This window comes from Oncorhynchus keta, chromosome 5 (genome assembly GCF_023373465.1).
Source record: "Oncorhynchus keta strain PuntledgeMale-10-30-2019 chromosome 5, Oket_V2, whole genome shotgun sequence".
NCBI lineage: Eukaryota > Metazoa > Chordata > Actinopteri > Salmoniformes > Salmonidae > Oncorhynchus > Oncorhynchus keta.
Window position 1 is genome coordinate 17989032 of NC_068425.1, and position 16491 is coordinate 18005522.

The 16491-nt window shown below is 44.8% G+C and overlaps 1 protein-coding gene across 2 annotated transcripts in view; it reads left to right on the forward strand.

Annotated features, from left to right (window-relative positions):
- LOC118384182 (myosin-10-like) overlaps positions 1-16491 on the forward strand; it is a 72434-nt gene that overhangs the window by 43923 nt on the left and 12020 nt on the right. For both annotated transcript variants that reach the window (XM_052518913.1, XM_052518914.1), the window contains 11 exons: positions 610-702; positions 1979-2042; positions 2876-2974; positions 3201-3344; positions 3430-3525; positions 4482-4600; positions 4755-4907; positions 5039-5212; positions 5307-5480; positions 6133-6247; positions 16177-16370. In XM_052518913.1, coding sequence (XP_052374873.1) covers positions 610-702; positions 1979-2042; positions 2876-2974; positions 3201-3344; positions 3430-3525; positions 4482-4600; positions 4755-4907; positions 5039-5212; positions 5307-5480; positions 6133-6247; positions 16177-16370 — 1425 coding nt within the window. The remainder of the gene's footprint in view (positions 1-609; positions 703-1978; positions 2043-2875; positions 2975-3200; positions 3345-3429; positions 3526-4481; positions 4601-4754; positions 4908-5038; positions 5213-5306; positions 5481-6132; positions 6248-16176; positions 16371-16491) is intronic.

The window sequence follows — 16491 nt, forward strand, 5'->3', positions numbered from 1 at the left end:
CGCTCTGCTCAATAGCTCGAATTGATCAGTTGGTGTATGTTTTGACATAATATTATTAAACTGTATAATATTATAAACAGAATAATATTTAGTCCCAGATGTTAATATGAGTATAACACGACCGCCACATCTGATTTAAAAGCATTATGATCAGGCCTTTTGAGGAGGATTCTAGTGCTGCATCGTTTTGTGTTCAGTCAAACAAACATGTATTTTTCTGTCCAAAGACTGGTATTGATATTGAGGAATGCATTATTAAAGAAAGCCTCAGTCAAGAGTGCACTGAATCTTCCGTTTTGCAGATGAGCTGGACCATATGGTTTACATTTAGTGTTTCTCAACATCGTATGAAATAATTGGGTACAATGTCGTCTTACTGACATCATACTTTTAATGGGTTATTCATTCAGTAGAAATATAGCAGATGTCTACTGCATAACAGAGGCTCCATTCTCACACTCTCTTTACTTCCCATGTCCACCCTGTGGTGAAAGCAAAGGCACTTGTCCATACCGATTTAATACATCTTTCATTAGCGGTTCATGGCTGGTTTAGGTGGTGGCGGTATTAACTGGCTCGATATCACTCAGTTTCTCCCTCACTTTACAGGGCGAGCTGGAACGTCAGCTTCTGCAAGCCAACCCCATCCTTGAATCCTTTGGCAATGCCAAGACGGTGAAAAACGACAACTCGTCACGTTTCGTAAGTTTAAAAAGCTACACTTGGATACAAATAGTCTTGAATGTGACAGCTGTACTGTATGTTTTATGTACACATTTGTAGACGGTCTATACACAGAACCTCTGTGTAAATAGGTATTGTAGGACCTGCCTCTCCAGAATACAGTGAAATAGTGTATGAAGGAGAACACTGTCTGCTAAAGAGCACGGCAATGCGCTTTCCATGTTCCATAATCCTGGCATGCATATACACACCCACAGTGTATCCCCACTTCTGACCAGAACTGACAACACACACACACTCACAGTGTATCCCCACTTCTGACCAGAACTGACAACACATACACACCCACAGTGTATCCCCACTTCTGACCAGAACTGACAACACACACACTCACATTGTATCCCCACTTCTGACCAGAACTGACAACACACACACACTCAGTGTATCCCCACTTCTGACCAGAAGTGACAACACATACACACTCACAGTGTATCCCCACTTCTGACCAGAACTGACAACACATACACACCCACAGTGTATCCCCACTTCTGACCAGTAGTGACAACACACACACTCACATTGTATCCCCACTTCTGACCAGAACTGACAACACACACACTCACATTGTATCCCCACTTCTGACCAGAACTGACAACACACACACACTCAGTGTATCCCCACTTCTGACCAGAAGTGACAACACATACACACTCACAGTGTATCCCCACTTCTGACCAGAACTGACAACACATACACACTCACAGTGTATCCCCACTTCTGACCAGAACTGACACACACACACACACACAGTGTATCCCCACTTCTGACCAGAACTGACAACACATACACACTCACAGTGTATCCCCACTTCTGACCAGAACTGACAACACACACACTCACATTGTATCCCCACTTCTGACCAGAACTGACAACACATACACACTCACAGTGTATCCCCACTTCTGACCAGAACTGACAACACATACACACTCACAGTGTATCCCCACTTCTGACCAGAACTGACAACACATACACACTCACAGTGTATCCCCACTTCTGACCAGAACTGACAACACATACACACTCACAGTGTATCCCCACTTCTGACCAGAACTGACAACACATACACACTCACAGTGTATCCCCACTTCCGACCAGAACTGACATTATACGTCACGGATGTCTGCAGAAGTGATACTGTTGACTCAGTGGGGACTTTTGGGCTCACAGAGGCCTACAATGTCACACAATGTTTAGAACTGCTGCCTTACACATTTTGTATCCTTCCCTACAGGGCAAGTTCATCAGAGTCAACTTTGACGTGACCGGCTACATTGTTGGGGCCAATATCGAGACATGTATCCTCAAAGATGGGAGACTGGGAAGTGAAGGGGGAGGGGATGCAGGAGTCTGCAGATGTACATACATAGTCGGGGTTTGGCTCAAGGGGCTCTGGGATTTGTGCCACACATCAATGTAGAGTGCTCACCAGATAGTGGATAGACTTAGGTTCTTAGAGCTAGATATATTCATACTCTTTGTTTATTCATGTTTAGGTTGACTTTGGAGAATACTGGTTTTAGTTTTCTAAGATTTAATTATATCTGGTCGTTATGCTTGTGAGAAATGTCAAATTTGTGTCCCTCAAGAATAGCATGTTGTGCAAGATTTGGCGTTGCAGAAAGTATGATTTATAAAGCAGTGTGATGTGTGCTATACAGGCATTCCTCTTTCTGAGATGGTGGTAGTCAAGGTTTCTGGAAACACTGACTAAATAGCAACCCACTCAGTGGGCATTTCAGTCTCCTGTAAAACTAAGGTCCAGTAATGTGCACAGTTGAGCTCTTGCCTGAAGTCCAAAATGGTCACTCTTTAGACAAATCACCCTGTACTCAGACACAAGTGATCAGAAACACATGACTTTACAATTTCAGGGCCAGCAAATTATGCCCAGTATCTCTAGATTGGGACCGCATTTAACATATTAAAGTCTGTTGAGATTGGCGTTAACAGAAATTAATACTTATTATTTTACAGTATAACATACAAGTATAGCAAGAAGCAGCAATTCATACCAATCCATTGTATGTTTGAGAAGATTCTGCTAGACATGGCACAATAACCAGTAAGCCATTTACCAGCACAGGAATGATGGCATTGCTCCTTTGGACCTTGACTCCCTGACTACCAGACCTCCTGGAGAAGTCCAGGGCCGTTCGCCAGGCCAAAGACGAGAGGACCTTCCATGTCTTCTACCAGCTTCTTGCAGGAGCCGGGGAGCACCTCAAAAGTCAGTATCTTATACACCATTCCAATTATAATGGTTGTCAATAGTGTCTTCTGCAAGAAGAATCACAACTATGTCTATTTTCAGTTTTTCAATGTTCTGTGCCAGAAATGTCTCGTTCAATATTGTATATGCCATTTCATTATTTCATCTCATGTTATAAGTCTTGGCTGTTCTGTTATAGTACACTGGTCTTTTGATTTGTCTCCCCCTACCCCTGTCCTCTCAGCTGACCTGCTCCTGGAGGGCTTCAACAACTACCGCTTCCTGTCCAACGGCAACATTACCATCCCTGGCCAGCAGGACAAGGACAACTTCCAGGAGACCATGGATGCCATGCACATCATGAGCTTCTCCCATGAGGAGATCGTATGTGAGTATACACACCCTAGACCATGCATGTAGTATCAATGTCTGTCCTCGCCTATTGTCTGATTTACTCTCCCTTGTGGTTGCAGGCATGCTGAAGGTGGTGTCTGCAGTACTACAGTTTGGTAACGTTGTCTTCAAGAAGGAGAGGAACACAGACCAGGCCTCCATGCCTGAGAACACAGGTGATGCTATACCCTCAGAGGACATCCATAATCCAACCAACACTCCAGCACTTTGAAATCATCCAGCTTAAGTTTGACCATTTCTCACCACACAGCTGAAAATACATTGTCCCAGTTTACAGTGAGCTGATTCTCTGGGCTGCGAGTCTTAAACATTGATCATCCTCCCATAATATGCTGCTCAGCCTCAAAAACAGTCCACTCACTTGGGCCACATAATTTACTGCAGAACAGCTTCATTAAAATTCTGCTGAAATCAGTATTGGGTTTTAGTGTGAGTCAGCTGGAATCACAACACTAGCAGAGTAGAGTCATCCTTCACCGTTGTGGCTGAGACAAGGATAGCAAAGCGTCAGCAGTTCCAGATGTCTGTCCTTAGTACAGTATGAAGTCTGGCGGCGCAGAGACACTTCACTGAACTGAGGTCAGATTCCTCAGAACTCCTGCATTGGCAGTCCGAATTCTGTTAATATAAAGACATGCAGGCACATTGTAGCGGTCCATATCAGGTATGTTATACCCCGGGGCTCATGCTGCGGGTCTGTCATTTGACTTATTGTACTTCAGAAGGAGATGGCTAGTAGGAATAAATGTGTCATTTTTCATTTCTTTCTGGCACGTTGCTCTGCATTAATGGTCAGTTGATAACGGTAAACCATGCAGTTTGGTTGTCATTAGGAAAATGGATGTGTCTCTGCTGAGATTTATCCTGGGTGATTTTAACTGATAAATCATACATCAGACTGTGGCCATATCCTTGGGTAGCTGGGGTAAAATGAAGCGGTAGTGCTTTACTGAGGTCTTTCATTACATATTCCTGTCTGACATTTCCCCAACTGTTTTGAATTGACACAAAGCTCTCTATTTGTACTGTATAGAAGGCTCTGTCTGTGCCCATCTCCAGGTTGCAACACTGATGGGTCACTAGTAACCCAATGTCCTGTCTTCCCTCCCAGTGGCTCAGAAGCTGTGCCACCTGCTGGGGCTGAATGTGATGGAGTTTACCAGGGCCATTCTGTCCCCCCGCATCAAAGTGGGCCGAGACTACGTCCAGAAGGCCCAGACCAAAGAACAGGTAGGAGCTGTTCTCCTGTTCCCATCAGATGTACACTCCTAACTGTTTCTGCATTCACTAACACCAATCTAAGCAGGTCCATGAAGTTGGGTTAAGTAGATACAGACTGGTACCCAGCAGACTGTCGTCTATCGCTCTCTGGTTCTCTCCTCAGGCTGACTTTGCAGTGGAAGCCCTGGCCAAGGCCACATATGAGCGTCTGTTCCGCTGGCTCGTCCACCGCATCAACAAGGCCCTGGACAGGACCAAGAGACAGGGAGCCTCCTTCATCGGCATCCTGGACATCGCTGGCTTTGAGATCTTTGAGGTACATTTATTTTCAAGATCATTCATCTCTTGTTGCAGGAATATAATCATGTCCAAGAGGGACTGTCTTATCTTATTGATCTGTAATACTCATCTCTCACATCTCTTTCTCTCCCCATATCCCTCCTCTAGCTGAACTCATTTGAGCAGATGTGCATCAACTACACCAACGAGAAGCTGCAGCAGCTGTTCAACCACACTATGTTCATCCTGGAGCAGGAGGAGTACCAGAGGGAGGGCATCGAGTGGAGCTTCATCGACTTCGGCCTGGACCTGCAGCCCTGCATCGACCTTATTGAGAGACCGGTCAGCTTTTCATCTTTACACACATAGGTGTATTTTACTCAAGATTATGTCTGAGGAACTTCATCAGATTCTTCTCCTTTCTCTCTGTCTGCAGACCAACCCTCCAGGAGTTCTGGCCCTGTTGGATGAGGAGTGCTGGTTCCCCAAGGCCACTGATAAGACATTTGTAGACAAGGTGCTCCAGGAGCAGGGCACCCACCCCAAGTTCCAGAAACCCCGGCAGCTGAAGGACAAAGCAGACTTCTGCATCATTCACTACGCTGGCAGGGTACGTCCACGCAGAGCCTGGGTCTCAATACACTGAAATGACATTTTTGTTGCTTTGCCTGGTTAGGGGTTGGAGTGTTGGAAAGATGAAGCAGTGTTTTTGAAATTAGAATGATTTTTCAGCTCCATAATGTCTTGAGAAACATGTTTTCTTTCTGAATGACGTTGTAACCAGTCAATGTTAAAGTGCTGCCTTTGAGGCAGCAGACATGTCTCCACTAAAGCTCTAGTTAACAGGTAATTGCCTTAGCACAAAAGCCCAGTTGTGCTCCCAATCTCCACATCTGGTTCACATTGGTGTGAGACCGATTTTACACTGTTACGTAATGACGGATTTTTCAACTTTCACCTCACTGTGGTCCCCCATCTGGAGAGGGCCTGTGTACGTTATATCATCTTCATCCATTTTCTTATTAAATTTGTCACACAAAGTTCAGATGTACATTTTGTTCACAGCACCAGTAGTCCTTACACATGTTAAGACTTAATAAATAGATTTGGTATACAGCACATAAACTCATTTTCTCTTGACCAGGTATCTATTTAGTTTGATCAGACATGAAAGTCAGTGAGACCTAATAATTGGAAGCTATTTAACACGATGTACCGGTACATATAGCCTGTTTAGCTTACGTCCGTCTGTCTCTCCTCAGGTGGACTACAAGGCTGACGAGTGGCTGATGAAGAACATGGACCCTCTGAACGACAACGTGGCCACGCTGCTCAACCAGTCCACTGACAAGTTTGTGTCTGAACTCTGGAAGGATGGTGAGTGTCCCATACTCTCTTCCTGTTTGGACCATGTAGTTGGTGGGAGTATTTGTACTCGCTCTCATCCATTAGACTTGTTGTCTGGTTCATATTCAGCTGCTCGCTTCTCTGTGTTGAGTATTGTCAGCCAAAACATTGTGCATTTGTGAGGTAACCTGAAATATCCGCTCGTAAATCTCCTCCCGCCTTTTATTTCCCCATTTGACACATCCACTTGTTTTAAAAAGCGATTGAGTTTCATTATGAGTCATTGGACATCTACAATGTATACAGAAACAACTAATAGAAAGGAAATGACTGAATTGCTTTGTTTTTGTGCATGGAATATTCTACTAGACCAGTAACAGCAATATGTCTCTGTCCTTTACAATGTACACAACTAATCATTGTTTGTGTGAGTGTGTATGCAGTAACATAATAAGAATAAATCTGTGTCTGCATGGATGTTTATGTAAAGCTGAGTTGTCCCTCACATCCTCCCCTCTCTGTTTCTGAGTTGTAGACATTCAGACCTTTCAGAGAGCCTGTTTCTATGACAAGGCCTCTGGTCTCCTTGAGCCTCCAGGTGAATGCACATGTTGCTGCTGCTCTGTAGAGCTCTTCCTGCTCACTCACGGCTGCACTCTGCACCCTTTGATGCACCCACCGCCTCTAGGCTTTGCATGACCCGTAATGCACTGTTGCTAACCAAGACAGTACTTTTCAGCGATGCTGGTTTGTCTGGTGCCATTCTGTCTCAGTCAAATCTCAGCTCAGATTGTTTATTTGAGATTCCTGCACAAGGAAGCACGAGAATTGTTATAATTTGTTTGGAAGAGCCATCGTAGGTAGGACCTTGAAGAATACTAGCATGGAGACATCTGCCGGTGTGGAGTAAATGTATGAGAAAAAGCCTGGACATTGCCAGGGCCATGGCTGTTTAATGTATTCAATACTCACCTGTAAACTGACGAAAGTATGGCTTGGAGCTGACTGGAGAGTGATGGATAGAGACCGACTTCCTCCACCACCTCTTTCACAGGATATTTTGGCTACAGATCACTGACTGGATGGGCTAGCCTGTTTTTTTGAGACCAACTTCCTCCACAGGATCACCTGATTTCCTTCCAAAGGATACATTTTAGCTACAGATCACACTGACTTTGACTGAAGGAGAAAAGATTCATCAGTCAGTGTCTTAATAATCCTTAAACTTTGTGACCCTTGGATATTGAAGTAAATCAGAAGTCACTGAGAGTTAAGGGGGAATATGATTCAGAGAGTTGTTCCAATCAGTTGTCAGTCTTGACCATTGCCATATGCTTAGAAGCCTGGTTCTGGTTCCCAAACGGATACATTTTCATCTGATGACTTTAATTTGCACCATCTGTATGCATATGTCCAGATCATAATAAGGCCAATGAAGCTGATGTGGAATGACTGCCAAGGATGCTAAAAGATTCATCAGTCAGTGTCATGCCAATGAAGCTTCCATGCCAACACTACCATTAAACTTCTGTGACCCATTGGCTTACCATATTGAAGTAAATCAGAGCAGTCACTGAGAGTTAAGGGGGAATATGATTCATGAGAGTTGTGCCAATGAAGTTGTCAGTCTTGACCATTGCCAATGAAGCTTATGCCAATGAAGCTTACCGTGCCAATGAAGAAGCCTGGTTCTGGTGCCCAAACGGATCAGGGCCCTTTTCATCTGATGACTTTATCCGTTTGCACCATCTATGAAGAATGTGATGCATATGTCCAGATCCTTTCATAATAAGGCCAATGAAGCTTACCATGCCAATGAAGCTTACCATGCCAATGAAGCTTACCATGCCAATGAAGCTTACCATGCTAATGAAGCTTACCATGCTAATGAAGCTTACCATGCCAATGAAGCTTACCATGCTAATGAAGCTTACCGTGCCAATGAAGCTTACCATGCCAATGAAGCTTACCATGCTAATGAAGCTTACCGTGCCAATGAAGCTTACCATGCTAATGAAGCTTACCATGCCAATGAAGCTTACCGTGCCAATGAAGCTTACCATGCTAATGAAGCTTACCGTGCCAATGAAGCTTACCATGCTAATGAAGCTTACTGTGCCAATGAAGCTTACCATGCTAATGAAGCTTACCGTGCCAATGAAGCTTACCATGCTAATGAAGCTTACCGTGCCAATGAAGCTTACCGTGCCAATGAAGCTTGCCGTGCCAATGAAGCTTACCGTGCCAATGAAGCTTACCGTGCCAATGAAGCTTACCATGCCAATGAAGCTTTTGCCATGCCACATTTAAGGACAACCATGAATGAACACTGTGAAACCATGCTAATGAAGTTTCCTAATGAAGCTTACCATGCCAAAAGCTTTTGCCACATCAAAGAGGAAACCATGATCAAAGAGGCATGATGCATCCCTGCCAAGGGAAATACTGCCTGACCCCAACAGAGGATTTCTGAAAGATATTTCAGTACAGTATATACAGTTGAAGTCGGAAGTTTACATATACTTAGGTTGGAGTCATTACAACTCATTTTACAACCACTCCACACATTTCTTGTTAACAATCTATAGTTTTAGCAAGTCGGTTAGGACATCTATTTTGTGCATGACACAAGTAATTTTTCAACAATTGTTTACAGACAGATTATTTCACTTATAATTCACTGTATCATAATTTCAGTGGGTCAGAAGTTTACATACACTAAGTTGACTGTCTTTAAACAGTTTGGAAAATTCCAGAAAATATGTCATTGCTTTAGAAGCTTCTGATAGGCTCTAATTGACATCATTTGAGTCAATTGGAGGTGTACCTGTAGATGTATTTCAAGGCCTACCTTCAACCTCAGTGCCTCTTTGCTTGACATCATGGGAAAATCAAAAGAAATCAGCCAAGACATCAGAAAGAAAATTGTAGACCTCCACAAGTCTGGTTCATCTGTACAAACAATAGTACGCAGGTATAAACACCATGGGTGTCACGTTCTGACCATAGTTCTGTTATTTTATTATTTGTTTTAGTATGGTCAGGGCGTGAGTTGGGGTGGGCAGTCTATGTTTGTTTTTCTATGTTTGTTTTTGTGTTCGGCCTAGTATGGTTCTCAATCAGAGGCAGGTGTCGTTAGTTGTCTCTGATTGAGAATCATACTTAGGTAGCCTGGGTTTCACTTTTGGTTTGTGGGTGTCTGTTTCCGTGTGAGTGTTTGGGCCACACGGTACTGTTTCGGTTTTGTATATTTCAGGTTTATTATTTTGTTGTGGTTTTGAATAAATCAATATGGACACTTACCACGCTGCGTTTTTGGTCCGATCCTTACTTCTCAGACGAAGAGGAGGAAATCCGTTACAATGGGACCACGCAGCCATCATACCACTCAGGAAGGAGACTCGTTCTGTCTCCTAGAGATGAACGTACTTTGGTGCGAAAAGTGCAAATCAATCCCAGAACAACAGCAAATGAAGCTTACCATGCCAATGAAGCTTTAGAGACAAAGTAGAATCTCAATTCAACGGCTCAGACACAAGAGGTATGTGGCAGGGTCTACAGTCAATAACGGACTACAAGAAGAAAACCAGCCCAGTCACGGACCAGGATGTCTTGCTCCCAGGCAGACTAAATAACTTTTTTGCCCGCTTTGAGGACAATACAGTGCAACTGACACGGCCTGCAACAAAAAAATGCGGACTCTCCTTCACTGCAGCCGAGGTGAGTAAGACATTTAAACGTGTTAACCCTCGCAAGGCTGCAGGCCCAGACGGCATCCCCAGCCGCGCCCTCAGAGCATGCGCAGACCAGCTGGCTGGTGTGTTTACGGACATATTCAATCAATCCCTATACCAGTCTGCTGTTCCCACATGCTTCAAGAGGGCCACCATTGTTCCTGTTCCCAAGAAAGCTAAGGTAACTGAGCTAAACGACTACCGCCCCGTAGCACTCACTTCCGTCATCATGAAGTGCTTTGAGAGACGAGTCAAGGACCATATCACCTCCACCCTACCTGACACCCTAGACCCACTCCAATTTGCTTACCGCCCAAATAGGTCCACAGACGATGCAATCTCAACCACACTGCCCTAACCCATCTGGACAAGAGGAATACCTATGTGAGAATGCTGTTCATCGACTACAGCTCGGCATTCAACACCATAGTACCCTCCAAGCTCGTCATCAAGCTCGAGACCCTGGGTCTCGACCCCGCCCTGTGCAACTGGGTACTGGACTTCCTGACGGGCCGCCCCAGGTGGTGAGGGTAGGCAACAACATCTCCACCCCGCTGATCCTCAACACTGGGGCCCCACAAGGGTGCGTTCTGAGCCCTCTCCTGTACTCCCTGTTCACCCACGACTGCGTGGCCACGCACGCCTCCAACTCAATCATCAAGTTTGCGGACGACACAACAGTGGTAGGCTTGATTACCAACAACGACGAGACGGCCTACAGGGAGGAGGTGAGGGCCCTCGGAGTGTGGTTTCAGGAAAATAACCTCACACTCAACGTCAACAAAACTAAGGAGACGATTGTGGACTTCAGGAAACAGCAGAGGGAACACCCCCCTATCCACATCGATGGAACAGTAGTGGAGAGGGTAGTAAGTTTTAAGTTCCTCGGCATACACATCACAGACAAACTGAATTGGTCCACTCACACAGACAGCATCGTGAAGAAGGCGCAGCAGCGCCTCTTCAACCTCAGGAGGCTGAAGAAATTCGGCTTGTCACCAAAAGCACTCACAAACTTCTACAGATGCACAATCGAGAGCATCCTGGCGGGCTGTATCACCGCCTGGTACGGCAACTGCTCCGCCCACAACCGTAAGGCTCTCCAGAGGGTAGTGAGGTCTGCACAACGCATCACCGGGGGCAAACTACCTGCCCTCCAGGACACCTACACCACACGATGTTACAGGAAGGCCATAAAGATCATCAAGGACAACAACCACCCGAGCCACTGCCTGTTCACCCCGCTATCATCCAGAAGGCGAGGTCAGTACAGGTGCATCAAAGCTGGGACCGAGAGACTGAAAAACAGCTTCTATCTCAAGGCCATCAGACTGTTAAACAGCCACCACTAACATTGAGTGGCTGCTGCCAACACACTGACACTGACACTGACTCAACTCCAGCCACTTTAATAATGGGAATTGATGGGAAATGATGTAAAATATATCACTAGCCACTTTAAACAATGCTACCTAATATAATGTTACATACCCTACATTATTCATCTCATATGCATATGTATATACTGTACTCTATATCATCTCCTGCATCCTTATGTAATACATGTATCACTAGCCACTTTAACTATTCCACTTTGTTTACATACTCATCTCATATGTATATACTGTACTCGATACCATCTACTGTATCTTGCCTATGCTGCTCTGTACCATCACTCATTCATATATCTTTATGTACATATTCTTTATCCCCTTACACTGTGTATAAGACAGTAGTTTTGGAATTGTTAGTTAGATTACTTGTTGGTTATTACTGCATTGTCGGAACTAGAAGCACAAGCATTTCGCTACACTCGCATTAACATCTGCTAACCATGTGTATGTGACAAATAAAATTGGATTTGATTTTATTTTTGGACCTTGTGAAGATGCTGGAGGAAACCAGTACAAAAGTATCTATATCCACAGTAAAACAAGTCCTATATCAACATAACCTGAAAGGCCGCTCAGCAAGGAAGAAGCCCCTGCTCCAAAACCGCATATGGGGACAAAGATCGCACTTTTTGGAGAAATGTCCTCTGGAAAAAGGGGGAGTCTTGCAAGCCGAAGAACACCATCCCAACTGTGAAGCACGGGGGTGGCAGCATCATGTTGTGGGGGTGCTTTGTTGCAGGAGTGACTCACAAAATAGATGGCATCACGAGGGAGGAATATTATGTGGATATATTGAAGCAACATCTCAAGACATCAGTCAGGAAGTTAAAGCTTGGTCGCAAATAGGTCTTCCAAATGGACAATGACCCCAAGCATACTTCCAAAGTTGTGGCAAAATGGCTTAAGGAAAGCAAAGTCTAGGTTTGGAGTGGCCATCACAAAGCCCTGACTTCAATCCCATTTGAAAATGTGTGGGCAGTACTGAAGAAGTGTGTGTGAGCAAGGAGGTGTACAAACCTGACTCAGTTACACCAGCTCTGTCAGGAGGAATGGGCCAAAATTCACCCAACTTATTGTGGGTAGCTTGTGGAAGGCTACCCGAAACGTTTGATCCAAGTTAAACAATTTAAAGGAATTGTTTTACCCCCAGTAATCTACACACAATAACCCATAATAATGTTTATTAAAAATTGAAAAATGCCTTTTTTTTGTGTGTGTATATTTTATAATATTTATTTATTTAAAATGTACCCCTTTTTTCTCCCCAATTTCGTGGTATCCAATTGTTCGTAGCTACTATCTTGTCTCATCGCTACAACTCCCGTACAGGCTCGGGAGAGACAAAGGTTGAAAGTCTATGCGTCGTCCGATACACAACCCAACCAAGCCGCACTGCTTCTTAACACAGCGCACATCCAGCCGCACCAATGTGTCGGAGGAAACACCGTGCACCTGGCACCCTTGGTTAGCGTGCACTGCGCCCGGCCCGCCACAGGAGTCGCTGGTGCGCGATGAGACAAAATTATTCAGCCCCTTCACTTTCAGTGCAGCAAACTCTCTCCAGAAGTTCATTGAGGATCTCTGATTGATCCAATGTTGACCTAAATGACTAATGATGATAAATACAATCCACCTGTGTGTAATCAAGTCTCCGTATAAATGCACCTGCACTGTGATAGTCTCAGAGGTCCGTTAAAAGCGCAGAGAGCATCATGAAGAACAAGGAACACACCAGCCAGGTCTGAGATACTGTTGTGAAGAAGTTTAAAGCCGGATTTGGATACAAAAAGATTTCCCAAGCTTTAAACATCCCAAGGAGCACTGTGCAAGCGATAATATTGAAATGGAAGGAGTATCAGACCACTGCAAATCTACCAAGACCTGGCCGTCCCTCATACTTTCTGCTCATACAAGGAGAAGACTGATCAGAGATGCAGCCAAGAGGCCCATGATCACTCTGGATGAACTGAAGAGATCTACAGCTGAGGTGGGAGACTCTGTCCATAGGACAACAATCAGTCGTATATTGCACAAATCTGGCCTTTATGGAAGAGTGGCAAGAAGAAAGCCATTTCTTAAAGATATCCATAAAAAGTGTCATTTAAAGTTTGCCACAAGCCACCTGGGAGACACACCAAACATGTGGAAGAAGGTGCTCTGGTCAGATGAAACCAAAATTGAACTTTTTGGCAACAATGCAAAACGTTATGTTTGGCGTAAAAGCAACACAGCTCATCACCCTGAACACAACATCCCCACTGTCAAACATGGTGGTGGCAGCATCATGATTTGGGCCTGCTTTTCTTCAGCAGGGACAGGGAAGATGGTTAAAATTGATGGGAAGATGGATGGAGCCAAATACAGGACCATTCTGGAAGAAAACCTGATGGAGTCTGCAAAGACCTGAGACTGGGACGGAGATTTGTCTTCCAACAAGACAATGATCCAAAACATAAAGCAAAATCTACAATGGAATGGTTCAAAAATAAACATATCCAGGTGTTAGAATGGCCAAGTCAAAGTCCAGACCTGAATCCAATCCAGAATCTGTGGAAAGAACTGAAAACTGCTGTTCACAAATGCTCTCCATCCAACCTCACTGAGCTCGAGCTGTTTTGCAAGGAGGAATGGGAAAAAATGTCAGTCTCTCGATGTGCAAAACTGATAGACATACCCCAAGCGACTTACAGCTGTAATCGCAGCAAAAGGTGGCGCTACAAAGTATTAACTTAAGGGGGCTGAATAATTTTGCACGCCCAATTTTTCAGTTTTTGATTTGTTAAAGTTTGAAATATCCAATAAATGTCGTTCCACTTCATGATTGTGTCCCACTTGTTGTTGATTCTTCACAAAAAAATACAGTTTTATATCTTTATGTTTGAAGCCTGAAATGTGGCAAAAGGTCGCAAAGTTCAAGGGGGCCGAATACTTTGCAAGGCACTGTATATAAGGTCCCACAGATGACAGTGCATGTCAGAGCAAAAACCAAGTCATGAGGTCGGAGGAATTCTATGTAGAGCTCCGAGACAGGATTGTGTCGAGACACGGATCTGGTGAAGGGTACCAAAACATTCTGCAGCATTGAAGGTCCCCAGGAAGACAGTGGTCTCCATCATTCTTAAATTGAAGATGTTTGGAACAACCAAGACTCTTCCTAGAGCTGGCTGCCCGGCCAAACTGAGCAATCGGTGGGAGAGCGCCTTGGTCAGGGAGGTGACCAAGAACCCAATGGTCACTCTGAAAGAGTACCTCTGTGGATATGAGAGAGCCTTCCAGAAGGACCGCCATATCTGCAGCACTCCACCCCTCAGGCCTTTATGGTAGAGTGGTCAGACGGACGCCACAGTAAAAGGCACATGACTGGCCACTTGGAGTTTGCCAAAAGCCACCTAAAGACTCTCAGACCATGAGAAACAAGATTCTCTAGTCTGATGTAACCAAGATTCATCTTTTTGACCTGAATGCCAAGCATCACATCTGGAGGAAACCTGGCAACATCCCTACGGTGAAGCGTGGTGGTGGCAACGTCGTGCTGTGTGGATGTTTTTCAGCGGAACGACCGAGGCAAAGATGAAAGGCGCAAAATACAGAGAGATCCTGAATGAAAACCTGCTCCAGAGAGCTCAGGACTTCAGACTGGGGCAACGGTTCACCTTCCAACAGGACAATGACCCTAAGCACACAGCCAAGACCACGCAGGAGTGGCTTGGAGACAGGTCTCTGAATGTCATTGAGTGGCCCAGCCAGAGTTCGGACTTGAACCTGATCTAACATCTCTGGAGAGACCTGAAAATAGCTGTGCAGCGATGCTCCCCATCCAACCTGACAGAGCTTGGGAGGATCTGCAGAGAAGAATGTGAGAAACTCCCCAAATACAGGTGTGCCAAGCTTGTAGCGTCATACCCAAGAAGACTCGATACTGTAATTGCTGCCAAAGGTGCTTCAACAAAGTTCTGAGTAAAGGGTCTGAATACTTATGTAAATGTGATATTTCAGTTTTAATTTTTTTAATGAATTAGCAAACATTTTTAAAAACCTGCTTTTGCTTTGTTATTATGGGGTATTGTGTAGATTGATGAGGGGGAAAAAACTTTGTAATACATTTTCAAATAAGGCTGTAAAGTCAAGGGGTCTGAATACTTTCCAAAGGCACTATATTAGTAATACTCTGAGGAATGTCTTTTTTTTAGCCCGGAGGTTGTTTTGTCTGTCCTAAATGGAAACAGCCAGCTGGTCTCTAAAGGAAGGTGAGCTGCCACACACCACATTGAATAATAATGTCTTTTCCCTTCCGTTCTCCTTGATCTCTGCAAAGAACATTGCCTCATATATTGATGCTATCTGAATATGCAAACAAGATGGTATTGTTGATATTATTTCTCTGTATTCCATGGCAAGAACAACCACTGATCTAGCTAGTCTAATTACATTCAAATAAAACCAATTGACTGCAGTTTATGTAAAGGTGGGGGTGGAAAGGTCAAATAAAATGGCTGTGCTTTTCTTGGAAAAACAGCTGTATTATGAACATGTTTTGAGTTAAGTTGGATTAGGTTTTGCAATAGCTTGGTTCAGTCCTGTTTCCTTTGTCTGCTTTTAATGAACATGTAGTCATGCTAGGGCCAACCGCCCATCCCACCCACTCTGGCTGTCAGTCATGTTGTTTACATGTTGTTGCGCTTAGAAGCCCTCATCTGTCCTGGTCATGCCTCAAGTCCTTTGCGGCTTGATTATACAGTATATATGTTTAGTTCACGCACCAGTCACCCCTCTACCAGCGTCTACCCATCTAACTCTGCCCTTCTCTTCCTCTCCCTCTTTCTTCTGTCAGTGGACCGTATCGTGGGTCTGGACCAGGTAGCAGGGATGAACGAGACGGCCTTCGGCGCAGCCTATAAGACCAAGAAGGGCATGTTCCGTACGGTGGGCCAACTCTACAAGGAGTCTCTCACCAAGCTCATGGCCACGCTGAGGAACACCAACCCAAACTTTGTCCGCTGCATCATCCCCAACCACGAGAAGAGGGTGAGCAATGAACAGCACCCCCCCACCACTGACCACCAGTCCCTCCCCCCTCTGCCCACTGCAGCCCAGACTACAGCCCCCACACCACCCACCAGAACCCCTGAAGCCCAGACTACAACCC